This window comes from Lutra lutra, chromosome 6 (assembly GCF_902655055.1).
Source record: "Lutra lutra chromosome 6, mLutLut1.2, whole genome shotgun sequence".
Taxonomy (NCBI): Eukaryota; Metazoa; Chordata; class Mammalia; order Carnivora; family Mustelidae; genus Lutra; species Lutra lutra.
The window spans coordinates 151,675,578-151,691,274 of NC_062283.1; the positions used below are offsets into that span (position 1 = coordinate 151,675,578).

The 15,697-nt window shown below is 58.7% G+C and overlaps 1 protein-coding gene across 4 annotated transcripts in view; it reads right to left on the reverse strand.

Annotated features, from left to right (window-relative positions):
- Positions 1-15,697, reverse strand: part of RPS6KA2 (ribosomal protein S6 kinase A2) — a 308,109-nt gene that overhangs the window by 23,558 nt on the left and 268,854 nt on the right. For all 4 annotated transcript variants that reach the window (XM_047733334.1, XM_047733338.1, XM_047733337.1 and 1 more), the window contains 4 exons: positions 13,814-13,878; positions 5,240-5,342; positions 2,729-2,859; positions 1,580-1,705 (listed from right to left, as the gene is read on the reverse strand). In XM_047733334.1, coding sequence (XP_047589290.1) covers positions 1,580-1,705; positions 2,729-2,859; positions 5,240-5,342; positions 13,814-13,878 — 425 coding nt within the window. The remainder of the gene's footprint in view (positions 1-1,579; positions 1,706-2,728; positions 2,860-5,239; positions 5,343-13,813; positions 13,879-15,697) is intronic.

Below are 15,697 nucleotides of genomic sequence, written 5' to 3' on the forward strand. Positions count from 1 at the left end.
ACAGCACAGGAAACACGCCACCGCCTCTGTCAATGGGAGATTTATTTTTAGAGACACAAAGCGCTGCTGAGCGGACTCACAGAGGGCGGCTGTGTTCTGGAAGGCAGCGTGGACACGGAGCCACCCGGACCATGCACCGTGTCTTCGTGCACCGTTGTCTCCGGGACTGCGGCCGGTCTCTTGACTCGGCTTAGGAACTCGGCGAGAAACGACCCAGGCAGAAGACATTCCCCGATGGCCACGCACGCGCGTGAGATATGTGGGCCCTCCACTCGGGGGTACGGAAGCAAGGCCCCGCCTGGGGCCCACCACAGATGCATGCCCGCCTCTGGCACGTCTCCATGGGCACCCGGGGCGTCCACACACGCACGCCTCAGAGCACTCCCAGGGACGAGGAGACACGAAACTCCCCACCAGCTCAGGTCTCAGAAATGCACGGAGCCCTGCACACCCGTTCTGCAGGGGTCCCTGCTGGCGATGCCCCCTGGGTTCCCGGGGTCCCGTCACTCCTGCTGAAATACGGGGTTGCACAGACTCCTGGTGCTTGGCTGTCTTTGCAACCCTGTATTTCATTCTTTCTTGCTGGAGGACTCCAGGGTACATCTGTCCACTAGCCAGCAATTTCCAACCCAAACTAGACCAAGGGGCTAGTTTTGGGGGGCTGGTGTCTTTTTTTCTTTCTTCTGACAGAATTGAACGTTTCCTCAGTGTAAGAAGCAAGGGGCATGGGGGACCCACGAAGGAACGGGGTCCTCCCCTGCAGGCGTCATTTTGAACAATGTCTTCTGAGCTTAGGAACGTCGCAGTGGAAGGAAGGGCTCCTTTTACCCCGCTGCTGCTGGACACGCTCGTATGTGCCCCAGTGTTTGGCGAAGGGCACGCTGGTGCCACGTGGTGTAGACGCGTTTGGGTCTGGTGCTGCTGATGCCGCAGGCTGGACCCATCCTCTCCAGAGTCCCGAGGTCAGTGTGCATTAGAGCGTCTCTGGCTGTCTTGTGCAGAGAATGCACAGTTTACACTTTTTACATAAATGAGGTTATGCTTTTGGCCAGAAGCTTTCGCTCTAGTGCACATCACCCACCAGAAAACTTAAGAACCTGGTGTTTGGGATTTCCATATCGGATATCAAATTGAGCAGTAATTACAGAAGCTAAAGGTATTATGTAGAGACTGGGTTCTAGATGATTCTGAATAATTATTACTACTACCACCAGCTCTCTGTTTAAGTTTGCATAGACATTACCGGTTTATGCCTCTAGACATTTCTTTGATTTAATTTTTGGTGACTGTAGCTCCCCCCTCACCCCCGACCCCCTCAAACAACACGGCTCCTGTCCCCCAGATGTATTTTCCAAAATACGGAGCACCCAAATTTTTCATTCCAGGGTATACTGTACATAAAGCTACGAAAGGTGGTCAGTACTTAAATGTTGGATAAAACTGAAAATATTCATGATCCGCAAAATAAGTTTTGAATGGGTGACCCAGTGTCACAGCAAACTGCACTCCGTCTTATTCGAGCTTGTGGGACGGCGTGCAGAGAGGAAACTGGCCGGCTCACGCGCGTATGTGCTCTTACCTTCACGGCGTACTCTGCCTCCGTAGCTTTATGCACACATCGCTTGCACACGGAGTAGGAGCCCACCCCGATGTCCTCCTTGATCTCATAGCCGTCGGTGAAGTGGATGTTGTTCCCGTGTAACTGCTGTGGAGAGAGCCCAGGACGGGGCTGCTGTCAGAGCTCGCTCGGCAGAGGCGCCCAGGGCATGGGCAGCAAGGGAGGGCCCGGATGGCGCACTGGGGCTCACCGAGCGAGCCCAGGAGATAACAGGATTGTGAAGGTCACACGGCTGGTCAGCAATGACTCCAGATCTAAAGCTTAACCTTCTGGGCATGAGCTTAATTTTCAGACCATATGACACAGAGTCTGAGACTCTGGAGGCGGGAGCACGGAAGGCCGCCGATGATGGGTGTGTGGCTCTGATGCTTGAGGTCGAGCAGTGTCTGGTGTCCACATCTACAGGGACTCACACCCTGTGATGTCCCATCGCAGCCCCCCTCTGCCGTGTGCATGAGCCTCCACTCCACGCACCGAGAGCATAGACAGAAAACCACCACGTAGCCACCGTTCACGATGGTACATGGCGTACGCTGTCACATCAAGTGTCCCCGTTAGACACACTGTAGGCTCCCTAAAGGCCTGGAGAAAGATACATGGAAATCTGACACCACCTCATTTTCCCTGACTTTGTCCTTAAATAAAATACAATCACGATTCCTTCTTAGAATTCTCTGCATCTGGTTACACTTATTAGGTGGAAAACTCCTTCTAAAAATGTCATCTGAATCGATCTCCCCAACAGTACATTTCACAACAGGAAGCGGCTCCCACAAAGCCAACCAGTCTCTTGGGGTGCTGACTCGATCCACACAGCGAGGACGCGCCTGTCTGACCCTGTGGGGGCCCCAGTCACAGACACACCCCAGAGACGTTCTGACCAGAATTCTTTCCCCTTCATGAAGGTGGAAGTGGAGTGAGGGTCGGAGGCACGGCTCTGCTCACCAGGAGACTTGGGGACGCCTGGGAGGGTGGGAACAGAGCGGGTCCCCCTGCCCCTGGCACCAGCACCCTGGGACCCAGCCTGGCTCTCAGTCCATGTGGACACAGGGCTGGAGCCTCGCCTCCCACACCTGGTGGAGGTGTGAGCCGCCTGTGTGTGGGGATTACCTGCACGATGGGGTGAACCGCGGCTTTGTGCAGATCCTGCTGTGAGGGCTCCTGGACCAGACTTGAGGCCACAAAACTGAATCCTCTGAAGAGATGGTGTGCGTTGGCGCTGGGGGGGACGCCGGGGGAGTCTGCAGGCAACAACGAGACCGCTCAGCCTCCCGGAGGGGCTCCCTGGTTGGAATTCTCCAACCACTTTTGCTTAATTTATGACAGTGCGCAGTTTGCCTTTGTGCTGGGCAGTCACTGAAGTGCCAAGGACACAGAAACATCGTTCTTTGCACTTACACGTTAATAAGAGGGAGAACTTTCTAAGCACACGAGCTCAGTGCGTGGCTGTGCTGAAGGGCAACGGACAGTGAAAGGGTGGGTAACCCGCATCCTGTCGGTGAGATCCTGCCTGTGGAGTGGGAGCGCCTTGCGCTGGGCTTACCGTCTTTTTCTTTTTAAGCTAAAGCCAGCACTAAAGCTGATTTGCACCCCCTCGACCGACGTGCATGAATCAGCTGCCCGCTGGAGAGTGCGCTGGTGAGAGCCGCCCGGATAAAGTTGAAAAAGCCCTCAAACAGACTCGTCAGAAACACCCACGGGAATCATCAGAGTTTTAAATTTTCTCTTATCCAGCTGATGTGTCTGCTTTTTAAGTACTGCGCCGAAAATCAGCACCCTGCACGATTCTTAAGCGTGTTAAATTCTACTCATGCCACTTGTCACTCAGGCCTGACACCGGCACCCACTGAATGTGGGCAGTGGTGGTGACGCCATGAAGACCCACCTGAGCCCCAGCCGGTCGGCCAGAGCCGTGCAGGGGGAGGCAGCCCTGGTACAGTAGGCATGGCAATGTCATTCAGAGACAGTGCGTATCTGAGCTGCAAAGTCTCCATTCACGAATGAAAATGCATCAGTTCAAGTTAATACACCTGCTGTCCGCAAAAAAGCACACACACTCCCCAGCAGCTGTAAATGAGCCTTTTGGGCTAGGCTCTGCCCCAGCCATCAGCTGGGCTGCGGCTAATTCTCTGGGATAAGCTGGGATTCTTTTTTTTTTTTTTTTTAAGAATTTATTTACTTGACAGACAGAGATCACAAACAGGCAGAGAGGCAGGCAGAGAGAGGTGGAGGCAGGCTCCCTGCGGAGCAGAGAGCCTGACACGGGGCTCGATCCCAGGACCCTGGGATCATGACCTGAGCCGAAGGCAGAGGCTTAACCCACTGAGCCACCCGGGCGCCCCTAAGCTGGGATTCTTATCTAAAGTCCTAAGGAGGACGCCAGAGGGCCCTGGGGGTTGAAGACGGCTTAAGGTTGTTGGATCCCCTGGGCTTTGGTGGAGACCTTTAGGGCAGCGCATGGTAGTGCAGGGCATTTTGGGAGAAGGCAGATCTCAAAGCCGAAATTCTGTGCAGGAAAAAGGCAGACGGCAGGAAGCGAGCTGGGGCGCGGAACCCCAGGCGGAAGCCCAGGCGGAACCCCAGGTCTGGAGCGGCTTGGCGCCCGCCCCGCCTCACCTCTGCTGTCTAGCAGCGCATCGTTTTCAGATTCTAAAAACTACTCAGCGGAAGCTTCTGGGTTTTAATTAAGCTTCCCTAGTCTGGCACGGTGGGAATTTATTTCCCAGCACCCACAGCCCAACTCAAAGCGAACAAAGTGGAGTCTCTCTTCCAAGTTTCTCCGCGTGGCGTTTTGTATCTGACCACCGATTTGTTTCATGATTATCCCTAAAAATCACAGAAAATTCCAGTTGCAGAAGTAGTAAGAACCCCCAAAGATAGGAGATCTCTTTTTATTTTCTTCACATAACACCATTACGTAACATACACTGACTGACATGGACTGACCGTGTTCCCCCAAAATTCGTAGTTTGAAGCCCAACCCCTCCGCGGGACTGTCTTTGGAGATGAGATCTTTCGGCAAGTCATGAAGGTTAAATGGGGTCAGGAGCCCTGATCCAATGGCCCTGGCGTCCTTGTAAGAACAGGTAAGACAGCAGGGACCACGCTCTTCCTCCTCGAGCACAGAATAAGGCCGCGGGAGGCATGTGCCAGCCGGGGAGAGAGCCCTCCCCAGGAACCGAAGGAAGTGTCTGCTGGCTATCTGCAGCTCACACTGCACAGACGTGCTCGGCGGCCTTCCTCTCCCCCCAAACCCTCTGACTACGGGAGGGGCTTGCACTGCCCGGAGGTTCCCTGCTTGCGCGTGCCTGAGAGGAGCAGCCCCGGAACGCAGCTCAGAACAGGAGACACAGCGGGGGCGGGGGGGCGAAGAACCCTGGGGGACTCCAAACCAGATGTCACCCGGGTAGGGGACCGAGAATCGGTCCTCTCACCTAAAGCTTGAAGGTGGAGACAAGAGAACAGGAAAGACCAAGAGAGCCCACCCGCACCCTCCATGGAAGTGTTCCGGAACACCAGACCCTCAGGCTAAGTCGCCGTCCCCAACTGGCCGGGGAGGAGGAGGAGAACCCGCAGTGGGACAGAACTCTGGGCTGGCTTGCCCTCGCGGCCGGCACACACCTGTGGGCGTCCGTGCTGTGAACTCGGGGTCAAAGTGGAAGGTGTCCTCGGGCCTGCCCACCGCTGGTTTGAAGGGCGGCTTGATCTCCTTCCTGTACAGCTTCTGCGGGGAGAGCAAGACAGGACGCTGAGGACCACGGACCACCTGGGGAAGACGATGTGGGACAGCAGAGCCGGCGGAGGGGGAGGGAGACAGGCCTCACACACTGCCGGGGATGCACCCGTGGCCGGCTCCCTGGCACACACTGAGTGGGTTCGAACACACGCAGAACGCCGTGGCTGTTACGTGCTGATATCATGGAAGGTATCGGATAGAGCTGGACGCTACCAAAGCCATGACTAAACCATGAGGAGTTGGACACCTGCTACGTATCCTCCATTGAGGGCAATATGAAGTTTTCAACCTTTTTGGGGGGCAGAATGTTTTTCTGAAGGATCTAACCACCCCCCACCCCGGAAACAGCAGGGAAGAGCCCCCGCTGCTTGGCACCCTCCTCCCTGCCCTGCCCTGGCCACCGTGGGGCCAGCGCCTAGGGGATGCTGGGATGGCCCCCAGCTAGAACGAGCCAGGTCCTTCCTCACACAGCCCAGAGCCCGTGACCGGCACTTCCAAGTCTCCAGATGGAGACTCATGCTTCTTCAGAATGGCCTGACCTTTGCTGCACAGAAACTCCAGCCCCCCACCGCTTCCCTCTGATGCTGGCCTTCTTGAAAACGCCTTCCAACCAGGTGATATTGTCGCCTTAGGCAAGGCAACAATGTGTTGTTCTGGGGAGATGCAACTTCGGGGGAATACCGTGTGGAAGCAGGCCTGGGAGCGAGGTGGATAAAGCCACAGATGGGTAAGAAGGGGGTGTGGGCAGGTGGGGGAACCTGGGGCCAGTCAGGGAGGTGATGGAGAGGCGCGGGGGCCTCAGGCCTCCACCTTGGCTGAGGCTGGGGGGGGGTGGCAGCCGAAGTGGGGACTTGAGAACGTCCCCGTCCTGGGTCGCTCGGTGTGCCCCGAGCGCGGGAGCCGTGGTGCTGGCCCGCGTACCGAGAGCCTGGTGGGCTGGTGCACGGGCAGCAGGGCTCGGACGCCAGGAAGGGGGTCTGGCTGCAAACGTTTAGCACGAGTTTTCCCAGTTCTGCCTGATCAGAGGGGACCCTTAGTCCCTTTCTTGGCGCTTCCGCTCAGCAGGCCTGGAGACAGGGACCCTGATGGCTCAGAAAGTGGTCGCAGTGGCCCCGTCCCATCTGTGCTAAATCTCTCCGCAACACAGAAAAGCAGCTTTTATTGGCTTGTCTTTACGTCTTTACAGACGAGGAAACCCAGGCTAAGACAGGTTGGCCGAGCTGTGCGAGGTCAGGAGTGAGGGAGGGCCAGTGTGGGGAGGACCTGGCACCCTGACGTCCCCGTTACAGCAGCTCTCACAGTGAGGGAAGGTCCAGCACGGGCAGGAGGGCGCGAGGCCCCGATCCCTGCTGGGAGCACATCCTTTTGGAAGCCGAGGTAGTAGTGGGAGCTGCCAGGAGTGATGGTTAGAACAAAAGCTGTGTCCGGCCGGCGACTGCCGGGCTCCCCCCTGGTTTAACGAGCCGCAGGTGTGCACAGGAAGGAGCTCCGGGTGTGCCCCTGGAGCCACCAGAGGACAATGTCCACCCTCGATGATCTGCTCATTTCTTGCCCCAGGTGAATAGATTTCATTAGGAATTGATTTACTGTGTAAGCTCTTTCCAGAAATAGAAAGATGCTACTTTCCTCGGTGACGCACTCGGGTGGGGACAAACTCCCCTGGTGTCTGCACCTGTCAGAGGAAATCACACGAGGACGGGTGAGCTGCGCGCTCCGACTGAAATGGGGCCGTTACCAAGACCGGTGGCCCAGGCGCAGCCCTGTGGGGCTCAGACCCTTCCTGCTCACACCTGCTATGCTCCAGGTGTTAAACCAGTGTCTGTCCTGCTGTAGGAAAACTCACATCCTCTCCCAGGGCGGTCATGCGTTCTCTTGCTATTGGGGGGTGGGGGTGGTGGTGGTGGGGAGCAGAGGGAGCGGGAGGGAAAGGTGGGGGACATCTCCCACTTTACGAAAACTCATTGATGTGCACACAGTGCTGGCTCTTACTTAATCCAAATGAGAGGAGAGGCGTTTGCCCTTAAAGCTGAAGGTCATACATTTCAGCATCTCTTCTGGCTCCAGCTCCACCAACATAGGGACCCCTGGGAGCAGGAGGCCAAGACCTGCCCCCAGCCTCAGGCTTTTCCGTCGAGTCAGTTTTGCTCCACAATGGAACATGGTGGCACCTGGAGGCATTGGCGGTGACGACCGGGTGTGTGTGCAGGCGCCCAGCAGGTAGAGGCCGTGACATCGCTCACCCCTCTGCCGTGCTTGGGACACCCAGGAGCCTTGCTTCCGGTCCGACCACCACCAATATCACTGTGCACCAGCTCTGATAAGAAGCAGGGCAGGGACGTCGAGGTGACTTCCCAAGTTCCGTCCCTCCCTGCAGAAGCCTGCCCAAGTCCGCTCCTTGTCCTGCCATCCCTCCAGGCCTCTCTCCCACGGAGGAGGATAGCAAGGCTTTGAAAGTCCAAGCGGCCCAAGAAAGCACAGGTGCCTCGTCTGACCAAGCTGACCCTCGGGGCCACATGCTTTGCCCCAGACTTCTTCCTCGTCCCCGGGAGCAGCACAGCAGCCCAGGTTGACCTCCTGGGGAGACACCGCTTCCCACTTTGCAAGTCTTCACCGTACAGAGAAGGAATTCAGAACCGTGTCTGTCCCCCGGCAGGGACGTGCCACGCACTTCGTCTGGGTGGAGACGACCGCACCCTTCGACTCAAGGATTTAGTGATAACTTGGGAACAAACATGGATGTGCTACCTCCTGGTTTCCCCCGCCCCAGGATGCTTATGCCTGTCGGCCCGGTGGAGAGTCCCAGTTCCCTCCTTCCTACCACACACCCAGCCCGGGGCATTTCCCCTAGACCAGTCGCGGATGCCAGCCATCGTATGGTGCGATTACCGCACCGGGAGACCCGGACTTCACCGGCCCTGTGCACGTGCACACCTGCTTTTCCTCGTGTTTTTGAACGGCCTCTGTACGCTGCTGTTTCATTAAGAAGATCCTAACTGACAGAAGGGAGAGCATGGGAGAGCCCACCAAGGCCTTCCCTTGCAGGTCCCTTGGCCCCCAGAACACCGGTCCCTGGTCCCGATCTGCCTATGAGCATGGCCTGTGCAAGGGCTGCCCCAGAACCCCACCCTCCCGGTCCCCGAGGAGGCTGCGGTTTTATCCTGGTTCCCAACAGGGAGCAAAGGGCTGCGTAAGGCACCCCGTGCCCTCCACACCGGACAGCTCGCTTATGCAGTCTTAAAGACCGGTCAGTTTCTTCCTGTTACTGGGTAAACTTTTGGAATGTGTTATTATTACACAAGCTTTCTTCCCCTGAATCTAAGCCAGGAGAGGGTTTGAGGTTTCAAGGAAAAGGTCACCTTGCTTCTCATTTTGCAGCGTGAACCATGGTACGAGGGTTAAATCGGGAACAACTGGCAGCAGCATTTTGTGTAGGCTTAGAGCTGGACGAGATGCATTGTCACTCTGACCCAGATTCCCCTCTCTGAGCCTCTAGAACAATCCATCCCACACTGATGGAAAGAGAATGGGGTCTCATGATCAAATTCACCGGGCACCACTTTAAATCCTCTCGCTTGTCCCCGGATCTGAGTATGACACGAGTTGTAGCCACAGGGGAACGGATCACACATCAGGCCTGGATATGCCGGGAGGCTCGGAGCAGGAGTGCCAGGCCTATTTATACTGGGACGACCTTCCGATGACGGAGGGGAGAACCAGGGGCGCGGTGAGAAGGGTGACTGGGTAATGCCGTAGGAAGCTGCTTCTAGCTCGGGGTCACGGACCTCACATCTGCAGGCAGCTTTGGCTCCAGACATCTCAAAATTAACATTCTCTAGATAGGGAGGGCACAGCTACAGATTACTCCTGAAACAGCACCGCAGAAATAATGGGGAGTGGTGCCTGGCTTGTCGGGGTAACAGGGAGAATTCCAATGGCCCCAGTGCACCCAGGGGTTCTGATGGGTCGGTGGCTCACGGAGCTGGACTCTGTCTATACGGGCTCCCCCCGCTGAAAGCTGCTCCAGCCACGGCGTCTGGACTGACCACACTGCAGAGCTGGGGAGCCGGTAGTCACCGAATGGAGGGTCCCATTGGGCTCTGCGAAAGAAGCTCTGTTGGCGCATTTAACGTGGGATGAAAGTGATGGAAATCTTTCCACCGAGCAGTGGGAGGAGCTCCCTCTCCCCCTGACACAGGCCAGCGGCCAGCTGCTCCCGAGAACCGAACCCCTAATATCCACTCAGCACAGGCTTGTGGGCAGGAAGAGTTCCCTCTGCTGCTGCTGGTATGCATGAGTGTCCGGGCGGGGGGCTCTGGCACATGCTGCCCCCTCATGCACGGACCCTGGGCTCTCTTCTCATTGCCCTGTGCCTTGGTTTCCCTGGGTGTCCCTTCTAGAGCTCTGCGTAACCAGTGACTGTGCGCTTGGAAGAGTTCAGAAGTGGAAAGAGAACAACTCGAGGGAGCACAAGCTCCGAGACTTTGTACAAGTCACCACGACGACGGGCCCTGAACGGTACAGCGAAGTCCCAGCCTCCACCCGCAGGTGTCCGGCCCACGGCAAGGGGTGCGGCGCTGGGCGGGAGGTCCTCCTCGGGTGTGTGGGGGGGATCCTGTGGCCTGCAGCGATGAACTCGCATGCAGCGACAGGCAGAGTAAACGTGGCCTGTGTGTAGGACACCCCGTGACCCCTGCCGAGGGCTCGGGGCCGTGACCGTCATTTCTCATTTGATTCCGGAGACTGAGCGGCTTTCAGGAACAGCCAGTCCCAGCGGACTCGCGTTCGCTCGGCTTTGCGGACAAGGCAGTGGCCGAGCAACGGACGTGGGCAGCGACCCCCATCCTCGCATTCCGCTCCGGCAGGTCACCTGAGAATTTCTCCCGGCAGTTTTGGGTTACAGAAGGAAGCAGACAGCGAGATAAATATCCTTACGCTCTCCAGGCGGATCCCAAGGCAGGCCCTGGGGTCGTAGGCCCAGGCAGAAACCAAACGGTCCGGGGAGGGCTTTGTGCAGTTGTCCCCAGCCTCGGCTGGGCACAGGGAGCCTCTGGTAGTCACAGTTTTTGCCGACGGTTCTGCGCTGTGGTTGTCTTAACCAAGCTGCTGAAACAGAGTGGGCACATCTGGACGGGGAGTTAGGAACATTAGCCCCCGGACACCTGCTGATGCCTTGTATTTTCGTGTCTGCTTTCTCCAGCACGGGTCTGCCGCTCGCTCGGTGAGTGACTGGGGCCCGAGGCCGGCCGTGGCAGCCGGCGGCTCGCAGCCCACGGGTGGGTAGGGAGGGTGGAGATGGGGGTCGGGGACACTCATCTGCTCCCTGGGAAGCCTGCGGCAGCACAGACAAGGCCGCGGTCCCAAGGAGAGCTCTGCTGGGAGCATCTCGCCGCACCTGCCTCCGCTCTCCGATGGGTCAGGCTCACCGCACAACCTCTTCTGTGGCTGGACGAGACATCTGCCTGCAGCAGTCCGCTGTCGAGACCTGGAGGGCGGCTGTGGTTTTCCACTGCCACAGCGTGGACCCCCTGCTCGCTCACCTGGACGTGGGCAAGTGCCAAGTACTATTTAGGAAGTAAGTGAATTTTCACTGAAGTGGTGACTCGGGTCTCTTCTCCCTTAACCATTTCCTGGCTGCTTGCGTTCAGGGCTTGGGAGAGAATGAGATCCGTCCCTCTGTCCCTGCCTCACCACCCGCGGGCACATGTGGAAGTGACAGTGAATATGGTCGGTCCCCGTGAATCTGAAGGGCCTCTCTCAGGAACGAAATGAAGTTAAACGCTAAAAGCAATGAAAGTCTGATTTCAGTCTGATTACTTGGAAATAGTACAGCACACCACCTTCTTGGTGCAGACGTCCAGTGACCGTGTTCGCTCTGACAGGGACCTGGTGCCAGAAGTGGAGATGAGATCAGCCGTGCACGCCGGGGCTGGTCTCCCCGAGGCATTCCTGCTGGTGCGGCTCCTACGCCGCAGGAAGACGCTGGGCTTCTGCTCCGAGCTCCCACGGAGCACGTTTTCCGGGCTTTTCGGGACGCACGTTAGCCCAACCTCTGTAGTGTTCAAGGTCATCATGGTGCTGTGAAAATTCCAAGCATTCCACAGAGCTGTCTTGACGCCCCCTCCAAACGCCCCCATCTTCGGGGGGGGCACCCCTTCTTGGCTGAGAGAAGCATCTGTCCACAGAGCTCGCAAGCAGCCCCTCCCGAGCCAGGCTGCTGTGTGGAAGGGTACCGGGGCCCGTGACCGGGCCTCTCCCTCTCCTGGCTGCAGCCCACAGATCTGCATCCCACATGGTCTGGCCCCGGCCCCGCCATCCCGCGCTCCTGTTTTCTCATCTGCTGTGTCCGCAGGGGCTGCGGTGCCCCGGAGAGAGGAGAGCGGTGGGTCCCGCCCTGAGAGCCTTTCCCTCGCTCCCTCACTCATTCACTGTCTGTCAGGGGCCCCTTCGAAGCTGGCTGTCTCAGAGCCCGGGGGACATCTCTAGGACGTCTCTAGGACGCAGCCGGCTGGCCCGAGACCTCATCACAATCCGCGGGACGGAGCTTCTGTGCCGGGTGGAGCTCAGAACTAATCGGGAAAGATCCTCAGGTGCCGTTCTGTGAGCGGAGGACGGCCGAGCTCCTCCGAAGCCTCCAGGAAGCCGAGGAAGGAGAGTCCGTGGGTGGCGGTGGGGGGGTAGGGCAGCCACTTTGACTCTCCATTTCCACTTCCCACCTTCCTGGACGGAAGCTGACGCCGACCCAGCCCTTCAAGCAGGCTCATGCCCCTGGCGGGGAGGTCACAGGTGTGCCAGCCTCTCGAGCGCCTCTCTCTGGTCTCGGCGTTGGAAAGGATCCCAGCCCTGTAAACACTCCGTAATCAGAACCACAGAAGCTGGTGCTCCCCCAGTGGGACGACTTTCAGAAAGGGGGGAGGGGTAAGGTCAGAAGCTCTGGGAACAGCCGGTTCCATCCAGCTTTGGGGCAGCACCTTCTCGGGATAGAGAGCCCAGGGACCGGGCAGGCTGCCACAGTGCCACTGCCGCTGGAACTCGCCGAGGGGACAGGACGAAGACAGGGAGCAAGTCTAACACGGCTCACAGCCTCCGTCCTGGAGAGGACGTTAACGTCATAGATGTGCGTATCCTGTTAGCATCTCCCAAGGTTAATCAGCTCGGGACACGAAGCCCCGGAATATGCCTACTATGTGATCTCAGGAAAGGACCAGAAGACACTGTCATCCACGGACGGATGCCCTCCCTGCACACAAGGTCCAGCAGTGGCGGCTCCCCATGCTGACGGGTCCCGAGGCGGCTCCAAGCAGCTGGTGGCAGTGAGACTTGGGACCCCTTGGCCAGCGGCCAGCGGTGGTATGGCGTTAGCCCGGAGAAGGAAGCAGAGGTTGGATGTGTGATGGGCCCCCTCCCCTACCCAGGGACATCTGGGCCCCAGGTCTGTGACCAGCAGAAGGCCTGCAAGGTCGCTTCAGCCAGAGCCCCTCAGATCTACACCCCTGCCCCGCTATAAATCCTACCGCCCCGGCTGCTCAGACCTGAGCCCCATCTCTCCCCCCGACGGCAGAGCCTGAACCTGTGGTCCCTGAACGCATCACCATGGAAGTCCTCCTTGTCGCTAACAAGTGTGGCCAGTAACTTTGTCTTTCTTTAACTGTCTGGATGTTTGTTTTCTTACATCCTCTGTGAGAGCGCCAGCTGTGTAGGCCTGAGCCCAAAACCAGAGACCGGGATGGCCTCCCAGAGCCCACGATGCCAGGCCCTTAGCACGGGAGAGGCCTGTGCGGCCTGGAGACCCCCAGGGGCCCAGAGACCTAGTGACCCCACATCCTGGAGACCCACAGGCATCCAGAGACCCAGAAAACCAGCAGTCCAGCAGCCCAGTGGCCTGGAGACCCACGGGGGCTCCAAGACCCAGAGAACGAGCATCCCAGAGGCCCAGCGGCCAGAGACCCAGAGAACCAGCAGCCCAGTGGCCCAATGGCCCAGTGACTTCACAGCCTGGAGAACCACATGCCCTGAGACCCAGAACACGAGTATCCAGTAGCCTGGAGATGCACAGGGACCCTGAGACCCAGAGAATCAGCAGCCCAGTGGCCCAGCGGCCTGGAGATCCCCCAGGGGCTCCGAGACCCAGAGGAGCAGCACCCAGACGCCCAGCGACCTGAGGGGCTCCAGCACCCTGTCGCTGAGTGACGGTGATCCCTGCTCTGTCCTTAGTGGTGGGAGCAGCTGCGGGGTCATCGGAAGCTGTCTCTGAAGTGTTAAAGGGCTCTCAGGCCCGGTGCTGCAGCAAGGGTGGGCCCTGGTCTGTGCCTGTAACATGCCAGGTTGTTCCGAAGGCCCCTGAGGGGGCAGCCGGCCGGGGGACAGGGCCACGGGCCCCTCTGGTCTGCGCCAAGCTACTGTGCCCCACACCTCACCTCCTCGTCACCCGTGTGAGCGGGGCACGGCCCCGGGCGACTTACGTTCCAGTCTATGGTCACAAAGAAAGGGTGCCGCTTGATCTCCTCCACTCCGTCGACGCCAGCGCCTGTCCCGAGGACAAAGCAGACACGAGCATTAGAACAAACCCCTGTTTCCACTACCTCTGAGAGCTTCTGCACAGCAGCCTGAGGGGCTGGGGGGTGCTCAGAGCGCCTCCCTAGGCCTTCCTCCTGCGGGAAGGGCCCTGTTCACCGGCCTCTCACAGCCCACAGAAGCCACGTTCTGCCCTGCAGGCCTGTAACAGCGCCACGGACAGGGGCAGGGCAGGCTGGAAGCTTTCCGCTGCGGGGGTGGGGGGTGCCAGGGAAGCTGGAGGGGGAAACTGGAGGCCATCACAGCCCAGCTGCACGCGGGCATCCATCCCTCCCTCCAAGTAGGCACATCCCCAACTTGGGGCTCGACCTCACAACCCCGAGAAGATCAAGAGTCACATGCTCTACCAACCGAGCCATCTAGCACCCCGCCCCTGCCAGCTGCCCCATCACGGCCCACGAATACTAGCTCAGGCTGGCCTTCTGGAAGGGGGGAACGTGCAGGAGGAGCGGGAGGGCAGGCTGCAGTGCAGAGCACCTTGTCAGGCGGCTCTGGTTTGCAGGGAAGGGGACAGCAGGATGGGACCCAGAGAGACACTCGTGTCCACACCCGCAGCCGCGGGGGCCCCCGGAGACGGCGTGTAAGTAGTTCTGCTGGGTTTGCTCACTGTGCCGGCCTCTCTCTTTCCTTTGCTGCTTACGTTAAATCCTGGGACAGGGGAGCAGGCGAGGGCTGAGCCTGCAGAGCGCGGAGGGCTCGGGGCAGGGAACATGCTCTGCCTGCTGTGGCGACATCGTGACACGTTTGCGGGAGCTGCACAGGCAGCATGAGGCCTGACGCGGACGCTGCCAACGGGGGCTCATCCATTAAAATGAACGCACTCACTGACCTCAGCTTGGGTTAGGGGACCTGCCTGGGGCCGGGCGCCGGGGTTGGGGGGGTGGTACGTGGGAACTTGCTATACTTCCTGCTCCATTTTTCTGTAAACTTAACACTGCTCTAAAAGGAAGTCTGTTACTTCAGGAGAACCCAAACTCTCAGGCCCTAAGAGCTTTGGGTTTTCTCTAGGATGGGAAGGCAGGAGAGGAGCCTCAGTGGGCCAGGGAGGGGGCAGGGGGCCCGAGGATGCGGGAAGAGAGACGGGCTGCATGGGCCAGGCCATCTCCAGCCAGCTCCTGTCTCAGGTCTGGGGACAAGGGTTCCGTGTCACGTGGTTTGTGAGACACAGACTTCCCGGTACTGCACCCCAGACTCTGTAAGCCCAGCCCCGCTGTAGGTCAAGGCCTGGTGTCTCGGGCTCCCTGTTCAGCCTGCATCCCAGGAAGGTGGGTGCTGGTGGCTGCTGGCTGAGATGGGAGGGACCAGGAACAGGAAGGTTTGGGAGACTGGGAAGTCGCCCCCAGCTGATTATCAGAACCAAAGAAGGGGTCTTGGAAACTCCGAATTTCTAGCTGGTTGGTCGGAATCACAGGGGGTGCCCTGGGCGGTGGGATAGAGCCCGGGTCTAGGCCAACCCTGGGTGCTTCGTGCCAGACCCCAAAGCTGTTGTCTCCTGGGAAGTGAAGAATTTGTGGGTGTGGAAAACCCATGCATCTGGTATCAGAAGGGTTGGCACGAGTAGAGAAAAACGTGTTCTATCCTGCGAGGACCTCCTCCTGAAGACTTCTCTGAGTTTCCCAGTCTGGCCCCTTTGTTCTGAGATCTGAGCCCGGCAGCCAGCAGCCCGTGAGAGGTACCCAAGCAGACGCTCTCGGGAACCGTGGAGAATGAGTCGGCGGCCTGACTCCCAACACGGTTCCCCCTTCAGCCCATCCCGTGGGGAGGCCTCCTCC